The 26,821-nt window shown below is 40.2% G+C and overlaps 1 protein-coding gene across 4 annotated transcripts; it reads left to right on the forward strand.

The window, feature by feature from the left end:
• tcf3b (transcription factor 3b) lies at positions 1-26,821 on the forward strand. Of its 4 annotated transcripts, none has more exons than XM_079808280.1 (21): positions 1-362; positions 3,838-3,934; positions 5,040-5,112; positions 8,436-8,497; positions 8,590-8,662; positions 8,871-8,911; positions 9,010-9,142; positions 9,227-9,273; positions 11,612-11,711; positions 11,976-12,112; positions 12,191-12,287; positions 12,569-12,627; positions 12,802-12,880; positions 13,124-13,200; positions 14,239-14,442; positions 16,703-16,814; positions 16,933-17,086; positions 17,338-17,391; positions 19,593-19,825; positions 20,083-20,235; positions 25,696-26,821. In XM_079808280.1, the coding sequence occupies exons 2-20, from the start codon at positions 3,860-3,862 to the stop codon at positions 20,226-20,228; spliced, it is 1,956 nt and encodes a 651-aa protein (XP_079664406.1). In that variant the 5' UTR covers positions 1-362; positions 3,838-3,859; the 3' UTR covers positions 20,229-20,235; positions 25,696-26,821. The 4 variants fall into 4 exon arrangements, with proteins under 4 accessions (XP_079664406.1, XP_079664404.1, XP_079664405.1 ...); XM_079808278.1 differs by having other exon boundaries at positions 73-362; positions 14,242-14,442; XM_079808279.1 differs by having other exon boundaries at positions 73-362; positions 13,127-13,200.

Raw genomic sequence — 26,821 nt, forward strand, 5'->3', positions numbered from 1 at the left:
GGGCACATGAAACTGGACACCCGAGCGTTTGAGGCCCCTCTTTCCATGCGGAGGAATACATTGTTGCTGCTCACAATGTGGATGGAGGTGGTCAAGATGTCTACTAGAAGAATGAATTCACCTCAATTGTAACAACATAAAGGAAGTCGTGGCGCGGGATTGTTTGGATACAGACCTGCAACATTGTATTTGTGACGTTGGTGTTATGTAGGAGGATGTCAAAGGAGGAATAACACACATTGTTGCGCCTCTCAGCCTTTAATGCGCCGTGCTTCAAATTCTTTCAAGTTTTATGGTTTTTCCCTGCGAGATCCAACCTTTCTTTTTTACTACTGGATGTAATACAACTGACAAAAACAGAGGTAATGCTTTTTTGTTATTTTGTAGTGTTGTACTGGGTTACGAAGTTGAATCATTTTAGTCTTGCATTTACATCAGAGAAGTCGCATAATTGCATATTGAAGTTCAATTTAGCAAGTTTTTGGGATGTCTGCTTATGGAAGTGGGGGGATGCAGAGTTTTTTTTTTTCTTGCTTGCTTGCTTAGTGGCTGTGGTGGTGGTGGGAAGTCCTGCCCAGTTTTGTGCTGGTGGTCTTTAACCCAGTTCTATCCTAACAGAAATGACTCCTTTGTCCTTTTATCAAAGTAAGGATTAGTTTTGTGGGGCGCTTATGAGTTTAACTGACTAGTTAAGAGCGAGAGCTGTCAGTGCAAATGTAATTTACAAATTACCAATGGCTGAAAGTTACATACATTTGTTAGACTTATTAAAATACATAACTTCATAGTAAACTTGTAGTGCGTTGTGTTCAGGTTTGCTTTCACAAAGCCTTTGGTTAATTCAGTTACTTCGTTGAATATTTTTGGCAGGAAATTCCTCGTGCCCCCACCCCCACTCGCCTTCATCAAATCGCGAGTCTCTTGAGGAAAAGTTGACATTTTGTCGCGGCACTTTTATTAACTTTAGCTTTATCCCCAGCCAGGCTCGTACATTTATCTCACAACACATGAATAATGGAGAATTATCGGCTAGACGCCTGGTTAATATTGATAATAATGTCGTGCTTATCAAAATTACGTGCGTGCGATCGATGTGGCCTATCGGTTTTGGAGATGGTTATGCTATCGGAATACAATAAGTTTACAACTGAGAATAAATATTGACATTGTTAATGTCTGGGTGAAGCTTAGCCCTACTTACACAAAGAAAGGGACGTGACTAAACAGTTCCACTTTCAATAATTCAGATGGTTTTTAAATAGGCTAGACCTTTTCGTGGTATATTTTCTATATTTTTATTCATAACGTGGATTTAGTTCGGGTACATTAATTCGGTGCTCAACACTGTTGCGCTTTCTTACAACTAACCGCCAATAAGCAGTAGTCTAGGCTACTAGCAGACTAAAGATGACATTTTATTTTTTTTAAAGATACCAAATATGTTTCAAACGCGTGTTTAGTGGTTTTCGGTGTCACCTCATCCGTTTCTTTTACCGTAGGTGTGTGTGTGTGTGTGTGTGTGTGTGTGTGCTAGGAACATTTACCGTTAGGAATGGGAATCGTGAGGAATTTAACGATTCTGCTTCAGTTTCCTCAGAATGATTTGACGATTATATTCATAATGACGAATTTAAAGCGTTTGACGACATAATATTTTGAGGGAAAATCTATACTGCATTTAGGCTACAGCAGCAAATTATGTGACCATTTCATATTTCAGCACAGCCGACGTCAGAAATCATAAAAAGACTTTATGTAATATACACTTGTTAAAGGTGCACACTTTTACAGACTTTAAGAGGCATCATTAATTCTTTAAAATAGGCCCCAATTCTAAATACAAGTAGTAAACAAACAAAAATGTGGTAACCTATTTCATTCATTTAGGCCTAGCCTATGATGTGTAGGCCTGTCTTGTTCACGTTGTCGTTTGAACAACCAGTCTGTAATTATACTTATTTAAGTCATTAGTTCATTACGAATCAGACATAACGAAAGAAATGTCAGTGAACTAGATTAATTCATTTAAGCACCGACTGATTCGTAAGTGTTTTTGATGCACTGCACAGAACCGGTTCATAAGATTCATTCGTTCGGAAATGGAATTGCTCAGGTGGCGCTGTATTTTGCATTACTTAAAAGAATCGACTCTGAGAGTCATTAGTTCAAGATTCGGACTAGATCGCGTATTAGATTAAATAATAAAAGGAATGGAAAAAACGGAGTACGGTGATCTGCACGCTTGAGAACTGTCAAATGAACTGTCAAATGGCCTAAATTATGCGTTTCCGTTTTTATGTATTTATAGCTAGGCCTAAAAAGAACCGCCTTTCGATCCCAAACCACCTCGTACGACAACTAAGTTAGCGGGGCTGGTCAAATCAGTTAAAACAGAGACATTTATCACATTTTACATGAAAATATGCCAATATGCGGAGTGAAATATATATTTTACGTGTGATTTGGCTTTGTTTTGGTTGGCATGGACTTGAGGGGGGATTTGGAGATCTTTCTTGTCTTTTTACTCGGGGGCTAGATGTTTTTCATTTAGCCGCTTTTCTTTTGGAGTCAACAAAGCAGTGTGAATAAAATGTATTTGCAAAGGTGTAAAAACACTTTTATTATAGCTATTGGCTTGTAATAGTGTTATAATCAGCCGGTTGAGGGGAAACTAATGGCTAATAAGTAGGACTGCTAAAGCACACCACCTGTTGGCACGCAATAGCATACAGGACTCCTTAAGATGCCACTGAGGAAAGTTTCTCCTTTAGCAATGTTTGACCATTTCGTTGTGTTTGATTAAAAGAGCAACCTTTAAAACATTTGACCTCATTTGGAGGTTGTTTCAATCTTTTCCTTCTTGTTTGATGGTCTCCTTTTATGCAAAACAAATGGTCAGATAATGATAAATCATACACAGCATAGAGATGTACAATAAGTTAAGAACACCGATTTGCATGTTCCATGTGCTGATATCATGGTTTCATGGAAACTGATTGATTGCTGATTTCATTTAGTTTTCATTGCTTTCCTGATGTCGATGATATGTTGGACCACAAAACCAGTCATAATGGTACATTTTTTAAAATTGAGATGTATACATCATCTGAAAACGGAGCTTTCCATTGATGTGTGGTTTATGATAGGACAATAATACAACTATTTGAATATCTGGAATCTGAGGGTGCAAAAAGTCGCCTTTAAAGTTGTCCAAATGAAGTCCTTAGCAATGCATATTACTACTAATAATGTATATTTACGGTAGGACATTTACATAATATCTTCACGGAACATGATCTTTACCTGATATCCTAATGATTTTTTTGGTATATAAGAAAAGTCAATAATTTTGACCCATAGCTATTGCCACAAATATACCCGTGTGACTTATGACTGGTTTTGTGGTCTGGGGTCAGATATTACAACAAAAGGACTGACAACTTTTTCTTGTAATGCTTTTCTAGCCATATTGTGTAAAACATACTGGATGTCCTCGGCCAAATTAATTAATCAGGCAATTTTTAGATTTAACATTGAATTTTTGGACAAAGATAATAACTTGGCACTGGTGTTTTGTGAAATCTCCTGAAGCAATGCATAGTCCGTTAATTAAATTTAGTCTCATTTTTCATTTGTGACAAGAAATGTGGGACATGCAAATGCTGGAAATAATATACTCTTATGAGATATGTATATTATAAGTACAATACACTTCCACTTCTATCTACTATTCCGTACGAGAACACTCGAATTGCACTTCATCACTGCCTTTCTCATTCATCTGGTCTTTAGATAGCTCATCACAGCTGTGTCTCTGACTCTGCTTTTCTCCTGCAGGGTGCTTTAAAGACCGAGTGGTATGAACGAGGCGCACCAGAGAATGGCTACAGTGGGAACAGATAAGGAACTCAGTGACCTGTTGGATTTCAGTGCGGTAAGGATGGAGCCTTTTGTCATTGATCCGGACATTTCGATTGGCACCTTTCCTTTATTCTCTTCAACAAAATCTGACCTTGAAGTCAGGGGTTATAATTTTTGCTTCATTCCTCTTCGGACTGATCGAATCTCCTGTCACAATGGGGATTGTATGGACATTTTGTTGGTGGCTATAAACATTATAATGGATCATTAAATCATGTGCAATCCTCCGACTGGCTCCTGAGAAGTGCGGATTGCCATTTGAAACGTCTTCAGCATAATAACCATCACTCAATCCTCTCTAATTTTAACATCTCGCCATTTTTCCCCCCTCCTTATCCTTCCATTTATTATTCTCTTTTCACCTGTTGTTAAAAAATAGATTATTCTTGGCGGTCATGCCATCCTAAATAGCATTAAAAAATAGCGAATATAAAAATGTTAATCGCTTGATTCATTGGATGGCTCGACCATGCTTAATTTATTGCATTGGAAAATTGCCATCTACTGAAGCAGTGAATCAATTAAGACAATACATTGATAATCAGACGTGCCAGACCAAATGCATTATGATCTCACATCTAATTACAAATTGTTGATGGTTTAGTTACTCCCTCATATCGCATTAATTTTCCATCCTTGAACCTTTGCTAAAAACCGAAGGATTTGCAGATTATGCATTCAGAATCTTCTTTCTCTTGATGTAAAAGATGTTTCACATCGTGAAAAATGTCTACCACACCAGAAAGTCCCTCCCATGCACCATGCAAGGCTAGCACTGTCGCTGCTTACAGGTTTCTCTTCGCACTTCAAAAACAGAGACATCATCTATCAAAGTATAAATGGGTATCCTTCAGCCCTTTCTGTGAAACCCTCTCCAAAGGATACATCTTCAAAAGAGAGGTTTTTCCCCCAGATTGGACCGTTTTAGTGGTTTATATCTGGCAAAGGTGATGTGACCTTTAGCATTAAACATTTGAACAAGCTAAGGTTGACGTCACATTGCGTGAATTCTAAATAATGCTGAGGAATCGCTGCCTGTGGACACCTATTGAAACGAGCTTGCTGTGATATGCAACTATATTTCAACTCAATCTCTGCTTCTTATTTCTCTGTTGTAGATGTTTGCGCCACCTGTGGCCAATGGGAAGAACAGACCAACCACTCTCGCTAGCAGTCAATTTGGTGGTTCAGGTAAATCTTCACTACTAAACGCATGCCTTTTCTCTCGTTTAGAAGGAAATGTCACATTACTTTTTGCCATATTTGTGCATTTCACGAGTTTAAAGTGGCGTTCTTTATAGCAGTGGAGGTGTTTGGGCCAGTTGCTAAGTGCTCACTACTCTCAACAGAGGAAGAGAACATGCTTCTTCTTGTTTCACTAAATCCCCTCTTTTATGAATACACCGTAGTATATCCAAAGTCAAAGCTCGGGGCATTTTGGATCCCTTTGAACTGGTTGTTCAGTTGAAGCACCTTTTGCACAAACTTGTACATCATAAAAACTTTGTTAGGTCAAGAGGAGGGACTGATGAGTTGCTTTGCTGTTCGTAATAGTGGTTGAGTCTAGCACGTTTTAACAGCCCACATCTCATGGTCAGTTAACAAGTATGTATTTTGCTCTGTTTCCATGTTTGTCATCTTTTTCTTTATAACCAGTTGCACCACCCACTCTTGCGTGTTATTTTTTGCTCCCATTGTTGGCTGGTTTTGCTCCAGTTAAGATTGTTTCACAAGCTGTCAAAGGCATGAACGTCCCATGCGTTTCTCTTTAAGTCTTTCCAGCCTGTCTGTCTGTCTCCCAATCGACACTCCAGTCCAAACATTACCCTTGAATAGAACAATCTGAGAACAAAGGCTTAAATAAAGGCCTTGCGGTCTCCAAACGATTCCCCCACCCCACCGCGTAAAACACTCCTCCCCCCACACAAGAAAACACTTTCTCCCCCTGCCAACTGACAGGAAATGGACCTACTCTGCAACAAAGCTCTCTCATACCTCCCACCACCCCGCAGGAGGCCGCATGAAAACAGCAAAAGAAACACTGTGAAAGATCACCAGCTTCACTCTCGGTCTGTGGCGGCCTAAAGTGCCAATTACATAGCAGGGCCAAGCTAATGTCTCAGTTTGAGATTTTTATTGCGAGAGCTACCTGACACCGAGGTGACCCCGACTCTTAAATCTGTCACTTGTGAGATGCTTCGAGAAGGTCTCCACATTAGTCAACATAAACCTCACCCTGTAAACTCTGTATAACAGGATGTGACATGTTCTCAGATTTGCTATTGAGAGACTAAGGTCCAAGGGACAGTTCTAAAGAAGTATTCGGTTGAAGTCCGGGTTCAGTAAATCTTAAGCTCTGTTTGTAGGCATGTTCTCGCTTGCCACAGAAAATAATTTTATCTCTATCCTCAGTTTTTTTAAATTAAAAAGCACTTTGAGGCTTTGAAATCACTTGCGCTTATCCTTAGTGTATTATTCGAACTGTAAAGTTGTCAGTTTTGTGTTGAGACCTTTGCCAGATAAACTTTTAGTTATTAATCACTGACGTAATTTGTATGTTTGGAGTCTTCTCTGTGTAAAATTTTCTTTTGCACAAATAGTCCAAAAGTTCCTGGATTTATTGACAGGAATCGCAAGTATTATATATATATATTTGCACAGGCAAGGTTATTATTTGCAATTTATAACACGTATGTCTTCAAAACCGTGTATTTAAACATTTATTGTGTTTCCCTGTCCTTTTCATATTTTATTTTCTGTGGTGACGTGACAAATCGAGCTTGACCCAGAACATTCCTTAAAGATCACAAAAAAGTGTTGTAAAATAACATGAGCTGTGATCTTGAATGGAACCCTTTTCCTTGCGCGGACCGGATAACCTTTCCGCTTTAAACCGTGAGCTTTACAAATTGACCAGCGCTTAAATTTCTGACTGTCTCCTATGATTCATGCTGAAAATCCACAAAGTAAGGACATGTTTAGAGGAAGCAGTGGCCTTCAGAAGTGCATCTGTTCCTCAAGACAAAAGTGCTCGGAAGGGTGCTAATTGCATTAAGCCATCTCCTCCCCCCTCCTTGGGCATAGCCGTGCTGTTTGCGGGAGTTCTTGCATGGGAGGACTTCACCAGGCGTCCTCTCGCTCACCTCCACAGCTGCCCAACACGTCACCCACTGAGGACAGTGTTAGGACAGGACAGATCCCATTTCCCCCCCAGTCACACCCCTCACAAGCAAGCACATTTACACACACCTCAAGTCTTTATGACTTCACTTTTGATATCTGCTGCGACGTGAACTTGAATAATGGCACGGCGTGTAGCTGATGTATTTGAAGGAGTGTATAAAGGAAATGATCTTTCCTCAACGCAGGAAATGGAATCAGTTCCTGCTTGACTGAATGTCAGATTTGTCTTTGTAGAATTGCATTTTGATGCTTGCAGCAAATAAGTGGCCAATAACTCAAAAGATAAATTGCATTGTATCCTCACAACAAAGCCAGAAAAAGCACCAGTTTAGTTTGCTAATATGGTCGTTCAAATTGTCAGTCCTACTGACAAATGCCATCCAAAGACATTCGCCATGTTAAACATCTTATATGGTCCTTCTGCATCTGAATCTGTATCTCTGCCACTTCATTTTTTCCCCACATAAGATGATACTGCCAGGGAGATTCTTTCACTCACTCAGTCAGTGCCCACTTCATTTCCCATGCTGCCTGCGTGGGCTCCATAGATCACGGCTGTCAGTGTGGATGTCGCTATTTGCTCTGCTTTGTTAGCTTCATCACTCATGCTCAGCCTTCAGTGGCCGCTCTGGCTGAGACCCCCTCTTCTCTCACACATTTTTAATTAGACCTAAAAAAAATCAAAAGGAGAATATGAATATTCATAAACCAACTGCATTAATATGCACAATTATGCAAATCAGCATGCAATTAAGCCATGTGTCTTTGGAGAGCTTTGCATTAAGGCATAAGACAGGAGGCAGAGGGGAATGCTTTATGAGGAATTTCTGCTCCAGTACACTTTAAAACGTTTCCGCAGTGTTTTTGCATATCCATATTTCTACATATAAAGCATATTGGTGGCAATAAGGAGAACCTTTTATACACACTACATATCCTGTGTGCCTTGTTCTGAGACCTGTGTTGTCCCTATGGGTCTCCACTCCCAATTGTACAATGATGCTAATTTCGCAATTCTTTGATCAGCCTGTTTTTGTTCTGCTTGCCGTGATATTCCTCCCCCCAACTTGTCTTAATGAGATCCAGTGACTGAATGAATGCTCCCTTTATGGTCAGTGATGTTGAGGCTTGCTGAATGACATGGATATTAGTGTGGTGTGATGGTTTTGGATGCGATCCAGAGACTGTCTGACAAGCACCGAGAACCAGCCGCCAAATGTCCAATGGCCTTAATGCATGAACGGAGAATTAAGAAGGATCTTGATGTGAAGGTTTAGTGCATGCCAGAATTGGAGAGTTGGTCTGACAGCTTGTGATCAATTGCTTTGTAGGTATGGAAGAGCGCAGTAGTACTTGGGCTGCCGGAGATCAAAACAGTCCATCTTTTAACCAGGTACGGGCAAACCCATTGCCTTGTTGGCCGTCTATAGGTGTTGTTGGGGCATGTTTTATAGTTTTGACCTGCTTCTGTCTTTGCGTTTCCAGAGCTATGCAGAGAGCTCGCACTTCAATGAACACGACGGACTATCTTCCCCATTCCTTGGCACAGGGATTAGTGGTGAGTTTTACTAATGTTTGGTTGGTTAATCTCAAAGCCGCTGATGTAGAAACTGCCCCATAGGTTGCCTCGAGGTTGCTTAAGGTAAATGAGCTCCTTGTTGGCCTCACCAAGATGATTCACTCTCAGAAGTCAATTCGAATCCTCCAATCATTAAGACTTTTGCACATGTGCATTTAACAACACCCACTATTTTTTTTACTTGTAGGTAAGAATGAAAGGGGTCCATACTCTTCCTTTGGGGGCCAGGTAGGTTGAATCATGTCAAATAGCAACTCTTGAAAGTGCCTTCTTGATATCATCCTCTCATTTTTGACCCAAACCTGCCAACCTGTTGTTCCCTTTAGCCGGGGTTCTTGCCCTCAGACATCGCCATGCCTTCTGCAGATGCCATGTCCCCTTCCGGTTTGAAGTCGGGCTCACAATTCTACCCTTCATACCCCAACAACCCCCGAAGACGCCCCTCAGATGGAGGCATGGGTAAAGAACATGCATCACTTACTAGACTGGATCAGTCAATATTGAAAGGAAAAGAGTACCATGTCTGTTTTAATCTTTTCACAGATCCCCAACCAAAAAAGATCAGGAAACCGCCAGGACTGCCATCTTCAGTGAGTGACCTTTCTGAAATATTCTTTCTTACCAGTGTTTTTTATTGCAATCTCAATTTTAAGATTTACCCCTGGTTTCACAGACAAGACTTAAGCATAGTCCTGGACTAAGATGCATGTTTGAGCTGTTTTATTTGAAATCAACTTGCATTGGAATATCTTAAAATACGTCAGTGCCATTGTTTTGTTTCTAGATGCACACCAGTAATGTTTTTTCTATGGCACTAATCCTGGCTTAATCTAAGACCTGTCTGTGAAACCAGGCCTTAATGTTTTCTGCTCTTTAGCAATTGCAGAAGAGCTTACCATAAGAGCTTAAGTACGCAAGAATTATATAGTGTCCATTACAGGAACTTCTAGATTTGACTTCAGGTATTTGTGGCATCTGAAATGGTTTGACATTAGTCCCAAAGCCTATAGACGAGGGGTGTCCATGGAGAAGCACCTTCCTACAGAGTTTAGCTCTAGAATAGAGTTAACATACCTGCCTGAAAGAGGTCGGCATCCAGTTGTAGGATTGGACACCCCTGTTATAGATCTTATTCGGAGTAGAAGCATATTGCATATGGCATGAACAAACTAGAAAAAGACAGAATGGTCCTCCTAAAAGATTCTATTGTTGTCAATCGTTTAGCCATCATAACATCCTTCCAAAAACATTCCAGTGGACATACTTGTGATTGAACAGGCGGTATGCGTTTTAATTTGCATCAAAATAAAAAGACGTCTTCCATGACTAAGGTTCATAATATTTCTGAACTTTTGACTATGGCAAGTCTGTGTTAACTTGAGAAAATATGCAAGTAGCCATACCCCTTTCCAAACCACTTCCTTTGAGTAATGGGATGCGTAACTGTTGTTTCATAGTCTAAATCCACATTAGCTCAACACTTTGCCCTCTAAAACCCTCTCCCCAAACACGATCCTACAGATTTGTCCATGCTAGAACTTATCCTCCCCCTCTTCCAAAGTGACCCAGTTGTGAGTCCCGTTGCACCTCTCTCTCTCTCTCTCTCTCTCTCTCTCTCGCGTGTCTTAGCTCAGATTAATGGCTGCTGATGAGCAAGGGTTCTAGCTTCTGCTGAATCCCACTCTATGGCTCAGTGTAACTTCCTCTTGTGCCGCTACAGCATTATAACACCCCAATGATTGCAGCATATATATTATGATTGTGTTATATGTGTGTGTGTGTGTATATATTTATAAAATATATGTGGATATATATAATATATGTGTATATGTATGTTTAAATTCAACTTTGGCTCGGCACTAAAGGATATTGATCCTTAACTTGTCTGGGCTTGCCTTGATCTTCTCGAGTGCATCAACAAATCATTGTGAGGATGTGTTTCCTGGTGAACTTCAGAGAAGAGGGCCATTCGCAGGTTTTTTTCCCCTCCCTTGTTTGTTCTTTTATGTGGTTTCTACATAATCGACCAGTCTATTTTGCTCCACTCCTACCACTTCTTCAGCAAGACCTCTCCCCCCACTGTTCTCACCCCTCCCCTCTTCAGCCCAGCTGCCTGTGGAGTTGGACGGGCTCCAGGAGTAGGCAGATGGCTCTGTAATTAGAAGTGCATCTCTCCATTCCCATCCCACTTCTCCCTGTTAAATCAAATTACAGGCAAAAGAGAAATATCGCTTTGCTGGATTTGTATTCTCCACTGGCCCTAGACCCACCCGCCCGGCGGCGCCCCCTCCCTCCCAAACACTCGCTCATGTATGCGCACATACAGACAAACATACAAATCATACATGTTAAAACGTGCTTGTTGGTGAATGCGCTATATGAACGAATGCCTCGCGGCTCCTGAGTTCAGATGAGTTTCCGACCGTCATTCGGTTCCATTTAAGGCTTCCTATGAAAGATATATATTGTATAATAGTATAATTTATTTATGTTATTATTATTAAAAACAAAACAAGTACCTGTTTTTTCCATGTCAGTGTTATGGAGGATGTCATTACCCAGTGTGCTTAGCTTGATTTGGACTCACTCTTAGTGATAGTGCTCCCTGTAGCTGTCCTCCTTCTCCTTTTTTGGCTCATGGGAGTGCGAGAGGAAGCGCCGACTGTGCCATGAGATGGCCGTGGCGCATTTCCCAGCATGCTCTGTTCTCTGTCCCTGCCACTTTATCTGAGGGGGCACTATGGAAACACGCGTACACGTCATTTGTACCGAAAATCACAAAGTGCTTGCCAGCTTCATGGGCTCCATACCAGATTGTGCATTCATGTGCAAGCGATTTGCCTTGTTTTTTTTTTGTCCATATGACGCCTGTTACTATACGAATGTTTGTTTCTTTATGTCCTTCATGTACCTTGTTTATAAATGCAGGTTTATGCTGCCACCTCTGGTGATGACTATATCCGTGACGGTGCTGCCTACCCGGGCTCCAAACCTGGCTCAGTGTACCCAGGATCCTTTTACATGCAAGGTGTGTTCATGGGGAAATACAATTATGCAGAAGTCTGTGCCACATCTAAAAACCCAATCTCCCTATTTAATTGGTACATACTATGTTCACGCAGACATCTTGCAAACAGATTATTAATGACTAGACAATTATCTTGTAGTTTTGTTTGTTTGATTTGTTTAAAATTAGAAACATGCACAAAGACAAACGTTTCTGTGGATTATGATTGCACGTCTGCACAAGTTGACTGGTATTGATCCTTCCCATCTGCCTTTGTGTTTGCAGAGGGCCTACACTCCTCTACGGACCCCTGGGCCCCCTCTGGACCCTTAGGTCAGCCAGGATACACAGCTATGCTGGGGAATTCGCCACACATCAATCAGCCTGGCTCCTTCTCGGCGATAAACGCACAGGACAGAATGGTACGTCTTCTGAAAGTTGAAGGTTTGGTAAATTGCGACTCATTTCAGAAGCTCCAATCACTGTGTTTGCCTCTACAGAACTACCCTTTGCATGGAGCGGACGTCAATGGTTTCCATTCGGGCTCCGCAGCCTATAGCCACTCATCCTCCATGAATGGATCAGACAGCATTTTGGGTAAATTACCTTCATCTTTTTAATTTAATGTCTTCTAGGTTGTGAAACGAGCTTGTAATTGGGTTCAGATTGGATCTTAAAGTTGATTCTTCTTGTGAAATCAATTTTGGTCGTAGACTAGTCTGAACTTGAACTATAATTTAGAAGAAAATGGCCTTCAATCTTTCATTTAGATTTTGAATGGTCATTTTTAGCGGATTAGCAAATTATGGATCAGCTGAGTAGACATGACATTGATGTAATAAATGAAGTTAATAAGTTCTCTCATTCTCCCCCCACAGCCAATAGAGGCACAGTCGCAAGCAGCTCAGGTGATGAGATCGGAAAAGCTCTTGCTTCGGTGAGTGAGCTTCCATTAATCACCATAAAAGAGCATTTGGCCTTGTGAAGTCAAAGACGGATAGCATTATATAGGCTTTCAATGATCCTTTCATTACAGATTATTATTAGCCATATAGTTGGAGGTGTGCTTGGCTGCAAATTTAGTCGTGTTCCATCTGTTTTTGATTGACAGATCTACCCTTCGGACCACAACAGCAACAACTTCTCCTCCACTCCTTCCACTCCTGTGGGCTCCCCTCAGGGCATTGCAAGTAAGATACGCCATCTTATTCTGTCAAAGGTAGATCCGGTTCATTAGATCTGTTTGTGTTGATGGATACCGAGACAAATACATGTATGCAGACGAAGAAGCCCGGAGACTCATAAATCATTCCCTTTAGATTGATGGGCTTTGTGTAGGTCGAGGTGTGAATGTGAAGCTCTAGAGCGCCATCTATTGTCACAGTGGTATTCCTCATCTTTCACACTAAGGCTTTGTATCATGTTCTCCTCAGCAGGTGCAGCACAGTGGTCGAGAGCTTCTGGCCAGAATGCTCTGTCTCCTAACTATGAGGGTGGACTACATGCACTGGTAAGCTTAAAAATACCCCTTTTCAACATTCCCATTATTATTAAATACTGTATGGCCTGGTTTCACAGGCAGGGCTTAGATTAAGCCAGGATTAGGCTTTAGTTCAATTAGGACATTTAAGTAGCTTTTATAAATGTGCCTTAGAAAAAAAACATTACTGGTGTGCATCTTGAGACAAAACAATGGCACTGACGTATTTTAAGATTTGCCAATGCAATTTGCTTTCGGTTAAAACAACTCAAACATAAAAAACTAGTAGGCTATTTGCAGTATATTAAATAGTTTTTGAGCTGATTATTTTGCTCTGAAATGAGTCTGACACACGAGTCTGTCGGCTCTGACAGCGTCGCATCAAGTGCACCTGCACAATATCATAGACTATGATTTCCGAAAATATAGTACTATGTGTTGTCAACTAGATATCATCACAAGAACTTTTGAGGAATATGCAACATAATTTAGACAATTGTTTTTGTCATATGTATTATAATAACTGACAGACACTCATTTCAGCCGTTCTGTGCAGCTCGAACAGGAGCTGAGCTCAGCTTCGCGGCTGAGACACGAATAGACTATTAACTTAAAGCTTTTACTCTTAAACACAAAAGGCACGTCCACTTTAATAAAAAAGGAATATTTATTAAACAAGCCAGATCAAGAGCAGAAAAAACGCTCTCACAATTAAATAAATAATATACAAGAAAACTAGCCTTCTTCAATCTGTCTCTCTTCTCCAGTGGGTTGGGTTAATCCAAAAGAAGTGAAAACAATGGGGGTGTTCTGAAGACAGACTGTTACCTTTGGAACAGGGCTGCTCTGAAAACACCCCCATTAGCAATTAGTGCTTTCCACCTGATCAAATGAACGCGGCGCGGCAAAACTGATTAAATGAACGCGGCAAAAAATCAACCAATCTGAATTTTGGTCGAGCCAGAACGTATCGACTAATAATCGACTAATCGACTGGGAGATTACAGCCCTAATTATATACCATTTCATGTATTCTTTAAGGTAAATATCAATAATATTTCTCCACAGCAGAACAAAATGGAAGACAGACTGGAAGAGGCCATTCACGTGCTCCGAAGTCATGCGGTGTGTCAGGCCCCGGGAATTCCTGGAGCCCATGCCGAAATGCATAGCCTTTTGAATGCCGTCTCCACATCCAGTGGATCCATGGGGGGTCTCCCTCAGGCCTACTCCAACCCGGGACTGCCCCTAAGCAACAGACACCCTGCCATGGTTAGTGTGGACACGTAGTAGTATGATTCAAAGAATGACACAAAATGGCATCTTTGGAATCATATTTTTAGTGAATTGGTTTATTAGGATGGGTTTAAAAAAAAAATGCAGTATTCATTATTAATATATTGCTTACAATTTATTTTAAAGGTGTCCTTGTTACAACGTAATTACACAAAAAACAATTAGTAATATTAATTAATAACATGTACTTACTATAGGGTTTGGTTTAGGGAGTGTTGCTTGTAATTATGCATAATTTACTGTTATTACTATAGTAAATACATGTAACAAGGACACTAAAATAGTGTTGCCTTAATATTATTGAATATGTTAATTTATATTATTGTGAAATATTATATTCGTTTTTAGAACAAGTGTGCGTGTATATACTAGGTCTGTCAACTTAACGCGTTAACGTATGCGATTAATTCAAAATCCTTAACTCATTAAAATAATTTAACGCAAATTAATGAAGTACGCAAAATTGCGTCATTAACGTAATTTACCTCACACAGTTAGATGATCTTGGGAGTCAGGAGTTTATCACACTGAGCATCTACAATGGCGCAAGCACTTGTATCCCTGGTAGGCAGAGATGTCTATTCTAATCCGATTTCGCTTCTCAGTTTGCGATCAGATCATTGTCGATTTGCGTTTGTGAAGCCGCTAAAAGTTCAATGAGCCAATAAGCGAATTCATTTAAACAATCAGTCCAAAACAGCACTAAGAAAACCAGTCTGATTACATCAGAGATGGCAGAGAGAATAGAGACTCACGTTGTGTTTTCAGTGAATTATTCATTCCAGTGTGTCTGTCATATTCTGTGATTGTTTCTGAAGAGCGCGAGCCCTCATGCATCGCACTGTGTGAAATACAGACTGAACGGAACGTCAAAACATCCCACCGCTGTATGGCCGGATGATACGCAAACTATGTTTCTCGGCTGGATAAAGCAAACCAGCGTTTCGCTAGTAAAGTTTTGATGGATGAGGATTGCAGTCAAGGTAAAGACGATTGCTGTGACGTACAGGAGTCGTACGCGTGAACATGTGGTCCTGTTCAGTATCGCAACTTGACTTGTCTAAAATGTAACAAGTCTGTCTGCTGTTGCACTGTACACTATACACTGTGAAAGCTTTGGTGTGCATGGACTCTCATATCTTTTGGTGTCCTTTTTTAGAAAGACACCTAAATTGACCTTGAAAAAAGTTTTGTGAGAATCGCCCTTCCATCTGATTGTTTACTTTGTTGGATATAGCAAGTTTATAAGTGTTAAAGTTGTGCTGCTACTACTATCTACTACTATATTTACTATCAGATTGCATAAATGCTCCAAAGTTTTTGGCCCTGTTTACATCTGGTATTAAAATACATTTTGGTCAATCAAATCACAACTGGATGACGCCTAATACAGGTGTAAACGGGGTCTAAAGCGTTTAGAATTTGTCCACCTTCGACCACTTCCAGAGGTAGTCGAAAAAGTATTCGACTGGATTGCGGTCATATTGAAGATGCTCATGTGATCAAATGCGTTCGAACAGCCACAAAAGAACGCCTACTCTCCGTCTACTGACCTAATGTGTAAACATTATGGGAAGTGCGTTAGCCAGACGGGATTTAAACCGTCTGTTGAAGACCCAAGTTTGGTTAGAAGACGAAAAACGTACCAAGCACAATGTTCTCTCACCATTCCTGATTTCTAACACGCACTCGCAGCGTTCCGCGTGGGCTATCGGAGCAGAAACGAGAGCTGATACTTTTCCGTTGTCTCCGGGTGTGTTCATATGTAAATTGCGCAAGCTTATGTCATCCATTAGATTGAAAGATCGGAAAAAGCCCTTACATTTAACCAACTATTGACCCTCAATGAAATCAGGACAGAAGTGGTTGAAAATGGACAAAAGAGACGGTTTAAAAACCAGGTGTAAGCGGGAATGTCTCCCTCGTCTACTTCATCCGATCGACCAAAACACATCTTACACACACGGCCTTGGTATTGTGTGTGTGTGTGTGTGTGTGTGTGTGTGTGTGTGTAGCGTTAATGTAATCGTCTACTTTTTGTTACTGTTTGAAAAGCGCAAAACCTTCACTGTAGTTTAACAACTATCAGTAGCTAGTTTCAAATTAGCATCCCAAACAGCGATAACAGGACCATAGTTTAGAGCTGTATGTGGTATCATGTAACACAAAACAATAATAATGCACCTGTGGGTATTGATATGTGCTAATTACTCTCCCTTGTTGCACTTGCCTGCAGGCTGGAAGCCATCATGACGACCATGCCTGCCTTCCTCCCAGCAGCACCCTGTTGCAGTCAGCTCATGCTTCAGGCACCCCACAGCCTGGAGGAGCACCAGAGGGTTTTAACAGTGAGCAGCAGTTTCAATTTCTCTTTCTGAAGCAACCCAACATGTAAACAACAGATGCAAACGCTGAAAGTTGCGAGTTAGTTCCAGCGTGATGCATTTGACGATTTTCTGTCTCTAGCTTCAGGTTTGCCCGGAGGCTTGGCTCACGCCACGCATTCGTCAAAAAATTCCGACATTAAGAGCGAAGACAAGGAGGACGACGAGAATTCCTCTGTGGCCGATAAGTCTGAAGAAGAGAAGAAGGAAAGCAAACAGTCTCGCACCAGAACAAGGTACAAGTTCGCTTTTTTAGCATCGTCCCAGAATACTCAAGAATGGCGGAATGTTTTCTAAATCGAAAAATGCTCAGGCACCTGATGGTTTGAAGTCTGCATATGATCTCCTACAACAAATGTCTATAAATGTCTGTCTTCACATTAGGCCAGGCCTGATTTTAAAGTGTTTGGGCTTCCCCAACACACAAAGTACCATGTTTTATAGTGTTTTCCCCCTCCCCCTTCCCAAACTCTCACATTGTTTTCAGAAAGGAGGTGTTTACCCATCAAGTCCTTTCAAGTTTATCAGACCAGGGAGAAGAGTAAGTCCATCTCCCACCATAGAGTGCATGTTTGGTAAAAGACCCCGGATGCTCACTTGATCGCTTTAAAACATTAAATGTCTGAATGTTATTGTACACAAAATGAATATATACTTCCATTGAAACACTATTAGATGATTTTGACACGGGTGGGACTCTCTCCTATGTGATGTTTTCAGGAGTATGAACTACAACTTTATGTCTTTTGAATGTGCAATACACTGCAAAATCAGCAGACAAAGCTCTTTTTTTATATAAATATTTTCATTTAACATTCATCTCTTGATCTAAAAGGGGTTACTGATATTTACTACCAGTAAAAAGTTTGGACACAATTTTTTTATTTTTTTTAATCTGTAACTGACTGTATATTGAAGGTAGGTAAATGCTTATCCACTGCGATAAGAAGCATGACAGGAGCAAGGGAACTGTTCAACTCTTTATATAACTGGTTTGAATGTTCACATCCACTGGCATCATCCGATTTGCACTGAATATTCTACAGCTGTGGTAGGCCATGAGGTTTTAAACATGGTCTTTATTAACACCTGAAGAAAATGGCGGAGCAAGTGGCAGTGAAAGTGAAAGTAAACCGCAAACTGAAGCATAAGTGATACGAATTTTCAGAATAAAAGTCCTTTCAATATGCCACATATATGGAACTTAGAACTCATGAAGTCAGCAAAACTATGAAATAAAACAATTTGAAGTATAAGAATTGTGACATGAGGTGCATGTTGGGATGCTAAACGGCATTGGAGTTTGCATGTATTCTGCATGCAGCTCTGCTCTGGTCCAACTCGTGCAAAAATTACAGATAATTTTCTCAATTTATTCAGTGTTGGTAAAAGGTTTGGGGTTCGTCTTTTTTTTTTCTTTGGGAGAGAACTTTTTACGCTTTAAAAAAAAAAAAATCTATTCCAAATAAAAACTCTTCTTTTGAACTTAAAGGGATATATAGCGGCCGTCAGTTGCCATTGAGAGGCTAAGCAGTGGGATTAACATCTCTGACGCGTTTCGTTTCAAATTAAGATGGTTAAATTAAAGCCAAGTGTTGTATAATGATAATAAAGCAGAAAACATAAAATAAACAAAATAACAATACAAAACTATATGGTACGAAAACGGTCAACAAAGTGAGCGTCCCAGCTACTCACCCCCTCCCTCCCTCCCTCCCTCCACAATGAACAGGTAATATAAGCACCTACACCCCAAGTGAGGTTACCCAAACAGAAAAGAACAATTTCAAAATAAAAGACAATTTCAAAATAAGAGATATCGCACTATTACTGGCACCTACAGGATAGTTCACCCAAAAATTAAAATTCTGTCATCTATTCTCCCTCAAGTTATTCCAAACTTGTATGAATGTCTTTGTTCTGCTGAACACAAAGGATGATAGTTGGAAAAGGTTTTGTAACCAAGCAGATCTCGGCAGCATTGACTACCAAATATTCTTCCAAATATCTTCCTTTGTGTTCAGCAGAAGAAAGAAATTCATACAGGTTTGAAACCACTCGAGGGAGACTAATGATGACAGAATTTCTGTGAATTATCCCATTTGTTCATCAAAGAAATCCTGAAAAAAAATATGATTCGGTTTTCACAAAAATAGTGGTAAACCTGTTTTCAACATTAATAATTATTCATATTTTTTGAGCAGCAAATCAACATATTAGAATGATTTCTGAAGGATCATGTGACACTGAAGACTGGAGAAATGATACTGAAAATACAGCTTTGCCATCAAAAGAAATTAAATGAAATAAAAAAACAAATGAATTTAAAATTGTAATTATATATTACAATTATTATCAAATGGAGCCTTGGTGAGCATAAGAGACTTCTCTCAAATACATAAAAAAAATTCTTACCAACCTCAAACATTTGAACAGTAGTGTATATAGACAAAATATTTCACTACTTAAATGTTTTCTTGTAATAAATACCTTTTGATCTAAAGGCTTGTGCATAAATGTGTGAAATTAGTTATGTCAGGTGTGACCAAACATTTTACTGGTACTGCATTTAAGATATTTATAATGGTTTATAACTTTACACCTAGTATTCTTGAGCAGGCACCTGGACTAAAAGCTTTTGTCACAATTTTAACCGTTTTAAACAATTTTTTATTTATTTAAAGAAATATGTTTGTTTTTTTAACTTGAAATGTAAATGTTATGTCATTTGTCTCTCTGCAGTCTAGATGATGATGATGAGGATTTGCCGCCAGAGCTGAAGGTCGAGCGGGAGAAGGAGCGACGAGTGGCCAACAACGCACGAGAGCGACTGCGCGTGCGTGACATCAACGAGGCCTTCAAAGAGCTGGGCCGCATGTGCCAGCTGCACCTGAGCAACGATAAACCCCAGACCAAACTGCTCATACTGCACCAGGCCGTCAACGTGATACTAAACCTGGAGCAACAAGTTCGTGGTATGGGTTTTCATCCTTATTACTGATTTTTCTGTATCTAAACACAACCACATGTACTTGTATAATGTGAGGCTGGGAATTGAGTAGATTGTGAAATATGGTAGGCTATGATAAAACTGTTTGATATCAATTTGTTACATTTATTAGGCTTATTTTATCAATGAAATGCTTTGTTTCATGGACAGCTATACTTATCAAATTGAAAACTTCCTTTCGACTGCTGTTAATTTAGCATGTTTACATTCATTTTCATCCAGAACGCAACCTGAACCCCAAAGCAGCTTGTCTGAAGCGACGTGAAGAGGAGAAAGTGTCCGGGGTGGTTGGAGACACTCAAATGCAGCTGTCCGGACCACATCAAGGCCTTGGAGGAGACGGACGCAACTCTGTCAGTCACATGTGATCGTGTGGTACGTTACAATGTCCATTCCCTCACTTTGTATAACCGCTTATGCAAACAATTTCTGTTCACTAGTTAGATATGTCCATCATTAAATAGTGAACATAAATAATGTACAATGGCTACAAACATTTTCAGATGCCAAAAATTAAGCATGCAAGATGTATGTCTGCCAATATTAGACATTTTCTTTTATTTATATGTATCGGTCAGTATTGTATATTTAATCATGCATGTTCATTACATTTGACATCATCTTTAAAACTAATAATTTGATGAATGTAATCTTTAGCCAATCTCAAAATCAGTATCCATTTTTCATACTGTACAATGTTTTGTTTATTCAGGCAATAGAATAGAATTTTAATATCTGCCATTTATCAGCCATGACATTTAAAATACAGGGGTTGGACAATGAAACTGAAACACTGGCCAATATAGTGTTGATGTTTCATGCCTGTATATACGTGGCCTGGTGACCAATCTTTACTGATTTTACATTCCATAAGGAAGAGAAGAGTATGAAGGTTTAATTAGCAGAGCAATATCACAGTTATACATAAAATATTGCAATCCACACAACATAATGAGAGACATATCAGGGTTTAAAAGAGGATGTTGGTGTGCATCTTGCTGACCAGTACAGCAAGTCTTTGTGGTGTATCGAGAAGTATGGTATCCAGGATAATGTCTGCATACCTCCACAAAGGACGAATCACCGCCAATAGGAGTAACCGTCAATAAGAGGAAGCTGCCTGAAAGCGATATCTGGGTACTAACCTGGATTGTATCCAAAAAACATAAACCCGCAGCTGCCCAACTCGCTGCAGAAATAAATGTGCACCTCGACTGCTATAGCCAAACCTTTGGTCACTCGTGCCAATGGCAAATGTCGGTTTCATTGTTTCCAACAGTGCAAATCTTGGGCTGTGGACAATGTGAAACGTATTGTCCACATTTACTGTCTTTCCCACAACCGTGGGTGTTGTGAAGCCCCAAAGAGGCTTAACACTTGGACTGTTACTGCCCAGAGTGAAGCACTCGGGTGGATCAGTGATGGTTTGGGCTGCAATCTCATGGCATTCCCTACTGTGCTTGATCAGCGCATCACTGCCAAGGACCACCGAACCGTTTTTGCGGGACCGTGTGCACCTAATGGTTCAAACATTGTACCCTGAAGGATTATCAGCATGATAATGCACCAATACACACAGCAAGACTTGTGACAGAATGGTTTGATGAACATGAAAGTGAAGTTGAACCTCTCCCATGGCCTGCACAGTCATCTGAATATTATTGAGCCAATTTGGGGTGTTTTGGAGGAGCGAGTCAGGAAACGTTTTCCTCCAATGGCATCACATATACCCCTTTTCCACCAAGGCAGTTTAAGTGCTGGTTCGGGGTTCGGAGCCAGAGCCTAGTTTCAAATGGGTTCTTTGTCTTTCCACACCCAAAGCACCAGCTCAGAACCAGGAAAAGTGGTTCTTAAGTAGCACCAAAACATTGCTGTTCTAGAAGTAAGAACCGCTTGCGTCAGGGGCTGGGGTGCGGGGTTACCGTGACAAGACAACAAGACTAACACAAAACTGTGAGCGCCTTTTTTTAAAATGGCAGCTAATCAAGCTAATAGCTGCTCGATTGTAATCTCCGTCTATACAAATTACAGCAAACTGCACGAATGCTTTGGATTTGCTGTGTTTTGATGCCAATGTAGGATCGTAAAGCCACGTGCATCAATAGTAACGCAACGTTCGCCATTGTTGATGGAAGGCTTGTTCGAGATGCATCGGCGCTGTGCAGACCGATCGCAATATGAAAGTACAGCGAGAGCATACGACTCCTTATGCATTTGAATCGCTCTTGCGGTACTTTGATATCATATGCTGATCAGTCTGCTCAGCGCCAATGCATCTCGAACAAGCCTGGTGTGTTTGTGTTTCCCGCTGCCTTGAGACGTATACAGTAGGGGTGGGAATCTTAAGGCACTTAACGTTTCGATCCGATTTTGCGAGTTTTGGGAATCCGATTCCCAAAACGATTCTTAACATACATTTTTGGTAACTAATTATCCTGCTGTGCAAATACATGAACTTTACATTTTAACCAAAATTGGAGCTAATATGTGTTTTGTTTTTAGTTAGAATATCTGTTTGACAGTATTGCCATATTAAAAATGATTATGAAGATTTCTTTCAATACTTTTATTTTATTAACAAAGTTATATTCAAGATTAACAAGCAACTAATGAAACATAGTAAGCCATACAATTGCAAAGAACAAATCTTTAAAACATAGGCTAATACAGAAGAAAAACAACTTTAGCGCTCGCTGAGAAGCCAAATTCAGTGTGTGCGCATAACATCTCACATGAGAACTTGCCGAGTTGCAACAGTCATGTTAGAGACATTTAACGAATCACTCACCAAAACGAAGTCTTTGTTCAGAATTTTCCATTCGTTTGAAACATTGTGCAGTAGTTCAGCAATATTCGCTAAGTCATTCCAAATATTATGCCACGGATGTTGGTAGGTTTATGTCCCGGCCACCGCATCGGAGACATAGGAGTGTTATTAAGCATTAATGGCAAGGAAAGCGCCTTATAGCCTACTTGAGCACCACTTTGTTATTTTGGCTCAGAATTTTGTTTGTTGGAAATATGAACTTAATTTAGAAATGCTTTTGAAATTAAAAACTTTGCATTTAATAAGCAAAATACATTTTTGAAATGGGGAGGCAGCCGCAGCGAGCGCAGACACAGAGCGGCCAGAGAAATGGAGAAGCGACTGCTGTAAGGCGTTTGTGCAAAACTGCGGAAAAACTGCATAAAACGTGCGGGTGTTGAACCCTCTCACCGGGAAAAGTGTCCCCACGGGTGTGACGCCCCTGAGCAGGTAGTAGTTTGCCCATTTTATCTTAAACAAAGCCAATTCACCAGCATACGAACGTTCGCCTATCAACGTTTGGCCGTTGACCGCGCGCGTTGAATTGAACACAGAATCGATTCTGAATCGTTGGATAACGAATCGCGATGCATCGACCTTTTCTCCCATCCCCAGTATACAGTGACGTAAGACCTGGCTCTGTGGTGGCAGGTAGAAAAGGCAAACCGGTTCTTAGAAGGGCTCGTCAGTCGAACCATCTCCGAACCGGCACTAGCACTAGCTCTGAACTAGCACCTGGTTCATTCTGCTGGAAAAGGGGTAATGGTGACCTGGTCACTGTTATTGAAGACGAATGGCTCAAAACCCCTCTGGACACTGTGAAGGACTTCGATCTGTGACATCCAAGATGAACTATATTGGCTCCAAAAGGAGACCATACACCATACTAATAACTGATTGTGGTCTAAAACCAGGTGTTTCATTGTCCAACCCCTGTAATTATACACTTATTATTAATAGAAATCATTATCGATTTCTATTTTAGTTTATAACCGCTTTATTTCAATTAATGAAAATGAGTTCAATCATTTTAGTTTTAACAATAACATTGATATGTTGTGAAATTGTTCTGGTGTAACTTCACACGATCAAAGTTGTTTTTGGACAATACCAGCAACTAGGGGTGAAGCGGTACATGTATTCGTACCGAACCGTTTCGGTACGGGACTTTCGGTTCCGTGCACGTGTGCAATCTTTAACAGTTAACAGTCGGCTTGTTTTAAGCGCGGAACACACTTCAATCCGAGTTCCCACTAGGGCTGTCACTTTTTGTTCGATTTTTCGAATATGCATTCGAACATGACATGAAATATCCGTAATCGAACTATAGATAAACTATCCGGTTTTTAAAGTGCCATGCCGAGTCCTGCACGGGTGCAGGTACCCGCGAAAATTGCTGAAACGGGTGAAAAACATCCTAACTGTGTCAGATACGGGTGCGGGTCGGACAAGGGAGAACACGGGTCTAAACACGGTTTTAAACAGTCACATGCAAACGAATATATATAAAAAATATATGCATGAATATTGTAGATGTACAAAATCATCTACAATACATATGCCTTGCCTGTATTTCAAGATGATAAAATAATTTCAAATCCATATTAGTTTATTTGTGCACGCCTGCCCTCCCAGGAGAATCACAACCGCGCGCGCGATCTGCCTGCACTCGTCGAGATGGATCCTGAGGAGTTGAAGAAAAGATAGCCGCAAATGTGGAAGTTCATTGCTGAGGAAGCACGCAGATAACTGTGGTAACAAACCAAGCACACGCAGTTCTATCGAACAGTATTTTTGTTATGTTTCCTGAGTTTGGTCTCTTAATAACACTGTCTTAGTAAGCCACGTTAAGCGTTTTCTTATAGCCTAATGGTTTTCTATGGGAGAAAAACGCTTAACGTGGAATTAGACGCGTTGCGTTCATATTCTTGTGGATATTCGAATACATTGCTTGATATTTGATATTCGTTCGAATTAGATTTTTCTCAAAAATGACAGCCCTAGTTCCCACACGAACATATTAAGTATTCAGTCCATTTTATCACGGAATTCAAACGATAAATTCCGTTTTGACGCTCTTTAATGTGACGTGACTGATCACAGTTCAAGCGGCCGCGCGACGTGAACGCGAGCATCTGTCAACGCGATCGATCATCTCTTCCTAAAGAATAAACATGAATGAACATCTGAAGGTGTGTTGAAGATACATTACAACTTACTGTCACGTATCATATGTCGTGTAATCGCTCAATCAGTGTTTCAACGGCGGAAAGACCTCAATATAACTGCTTGTAAACTAAACAATGTCATGTAGCGTCACATTTACCTCAGGCAGTCATTCAGTGTCCACAGAATTGTATTCACTAGAGAAATCAACTCTTTCACTAAATATATGCACTATATTAGCCTATATGTTCATTAAATTCTACTTAACCTGTTAGTGATGTCTTGATTATTTCATGTATGTTGAAATAAACCTGTCATGAAAATGACAGCCACTGTGTATAAATGATTATATTTCAACAACGAATTGGAGAAAAAAAAAAATGATTAAGATTTAGAAGTTAATGCAAAAACTGCCTTATTTGAAGTTTACATGTTTGCGTACTGTTTTTGAGTGTTGATTATTTTACCTAAAAATTAATAGCAAGTGAATTTAGGCTAATAGTTTGGGCTCTGTTGTTAACCTTTAATATTAATGTGCAAAGTAAGGGCTCCCTATATAGTTAACAGCAATATCTTCAAAAAACTTTTAGTTATAATTTAATTCATTTAAGGACAGACACTTTTTTTCTTCTTCTTCTTCAGTAAACCACTGTTTAATAAAAATAAATAAAAAGCCATTTTGTAAAACTGCTGTACCGAACCGTGACGTCAAAACCGAGGTAGGTACCGAACCGTCAGTTTTGTGTACCGTTGCAACACTTGTGACGTCAAGGGGTCAGAACAACACAAGTGTTGCTGGTATTGACCAAAAACAACGATAACATTGATAGAAATCCCTCAACATGGCTGTTTTCTACCCTCAGGTCCGGAGAAATTTCTTGGGGCTCCTGGAAGAAGTGACCTTGAATCTCTTCCACCGTTCTCATCCTCTCTGTGTGCATATAGTGACTCGGAAAGCATATCATCCACGAAATAAAGAGGTGCACCCTCCAAACCATTTTGGACACACGAACCGACCCGCCAAAACTGACACAGCAGATCTTGCCCGTGATCACTCCAGACCGCAATTACCAGCACAAATGTGAAGAACTCTTTCTCAAGTCGTTTTGTATTTTTCTGCTTCCCAACAACGATGGATCATAGGAATAGACACGTTCTGACCACAACTGACATTTTTTCCACTGCAGAGAGTTTTGATCGAAAGACGAGATGAACGTCAATTTAATCATGGATTTGTGCCTAATTGTTACGTTTTATATAAGACGCAAACTGCTTACTCGTGGAACAAAAGTTTGGGAGTTGCTTGTATATGAGCAATTTTTCTTCTTTTTTTTTTTAAAATGTGGTTTGTCATTCCCTACTGAAAGGTACAGTCTTACATGCATTATGTAACCAAACCCCATGAGAAGTGGGGCGAACCTGTGGTGCTTTTGAGGACGGCATTTCCCAGCAGGCCTCTGCTCTGTGGGCCAGGGCTCTTCCGGAAAGGGAGAAAAAGCACATGGGCATTCGCAGCTCTCCAGACCGTTTCATCTCTTTGGAATTATCACGCATCATCAGCTCTCACGATGCTATTGACAATTTCAGCCAATCGGAAGAAACTGCATCATAAAGGAACGTGAGCTTTTTGTTACAATGACAAAAACGATGCTTGGATTCTGTTGCATTTCCAAGCACAAAATTGCCAAGTTGACCTTTCACTTCTTTCCTTTCGTAAGCCCTTTTATTTTTTCCACCAGGATACGTTCAATCATCACTCGCTCGCATCGACTCGTTGTTGCCAAAAGTCTGAAAGTGTACACATGTCCACCTCATGCATATGTTATGGATGTTATTTCGATTTGAGAAGGGGAAAAAAAATGTAAGAATATATATAAATATATATATTTTTGTTAGTCTATACATTGTAGATTTCTAAATAACAAAAACATATTAGTTCGAAGTGTAGAGTCTATAGGGCAGGCGAACGCTCTCATGCGCCGTACGATT

Source organism: Gobio gobio (assembly GCF_949357685.1).
Source record: "Gobio gobio genome assembly, chromosome: 24".
Classification (NCBI taxonomy): domain Eukaryota; kingdom Metazoa; phylum Chordata; class Actinopteri; order Cypriniformes; family Gobionidae; genus Gobio; species Gobio gobio.

Bases quoted from the DNA above. Each gene is read 5' to 3' on its own strand.
- tcf3b (XM_079808277.1), top strand. From the start codon at position 3,860: ATGAACGAGGCGCACCAGAGAATGGCTACAGTGGGAACAGATAAGGAA. The intron at 5,113-8,435 runs GTAAATCTTCAC...ATTGCTTTGTAG, and splicing joins CAGTCAATTTGGTGGTTCAG to GTATGGAAGAGCGCAGTAGT. The intron at 12,881-13,123 runs GTAAGATACGCC...TGTTCTCCTCAG, and splicing joins CTCCCCTCAGGGCATTGCAA to CAGGTGCAGCACAGTGGTCG.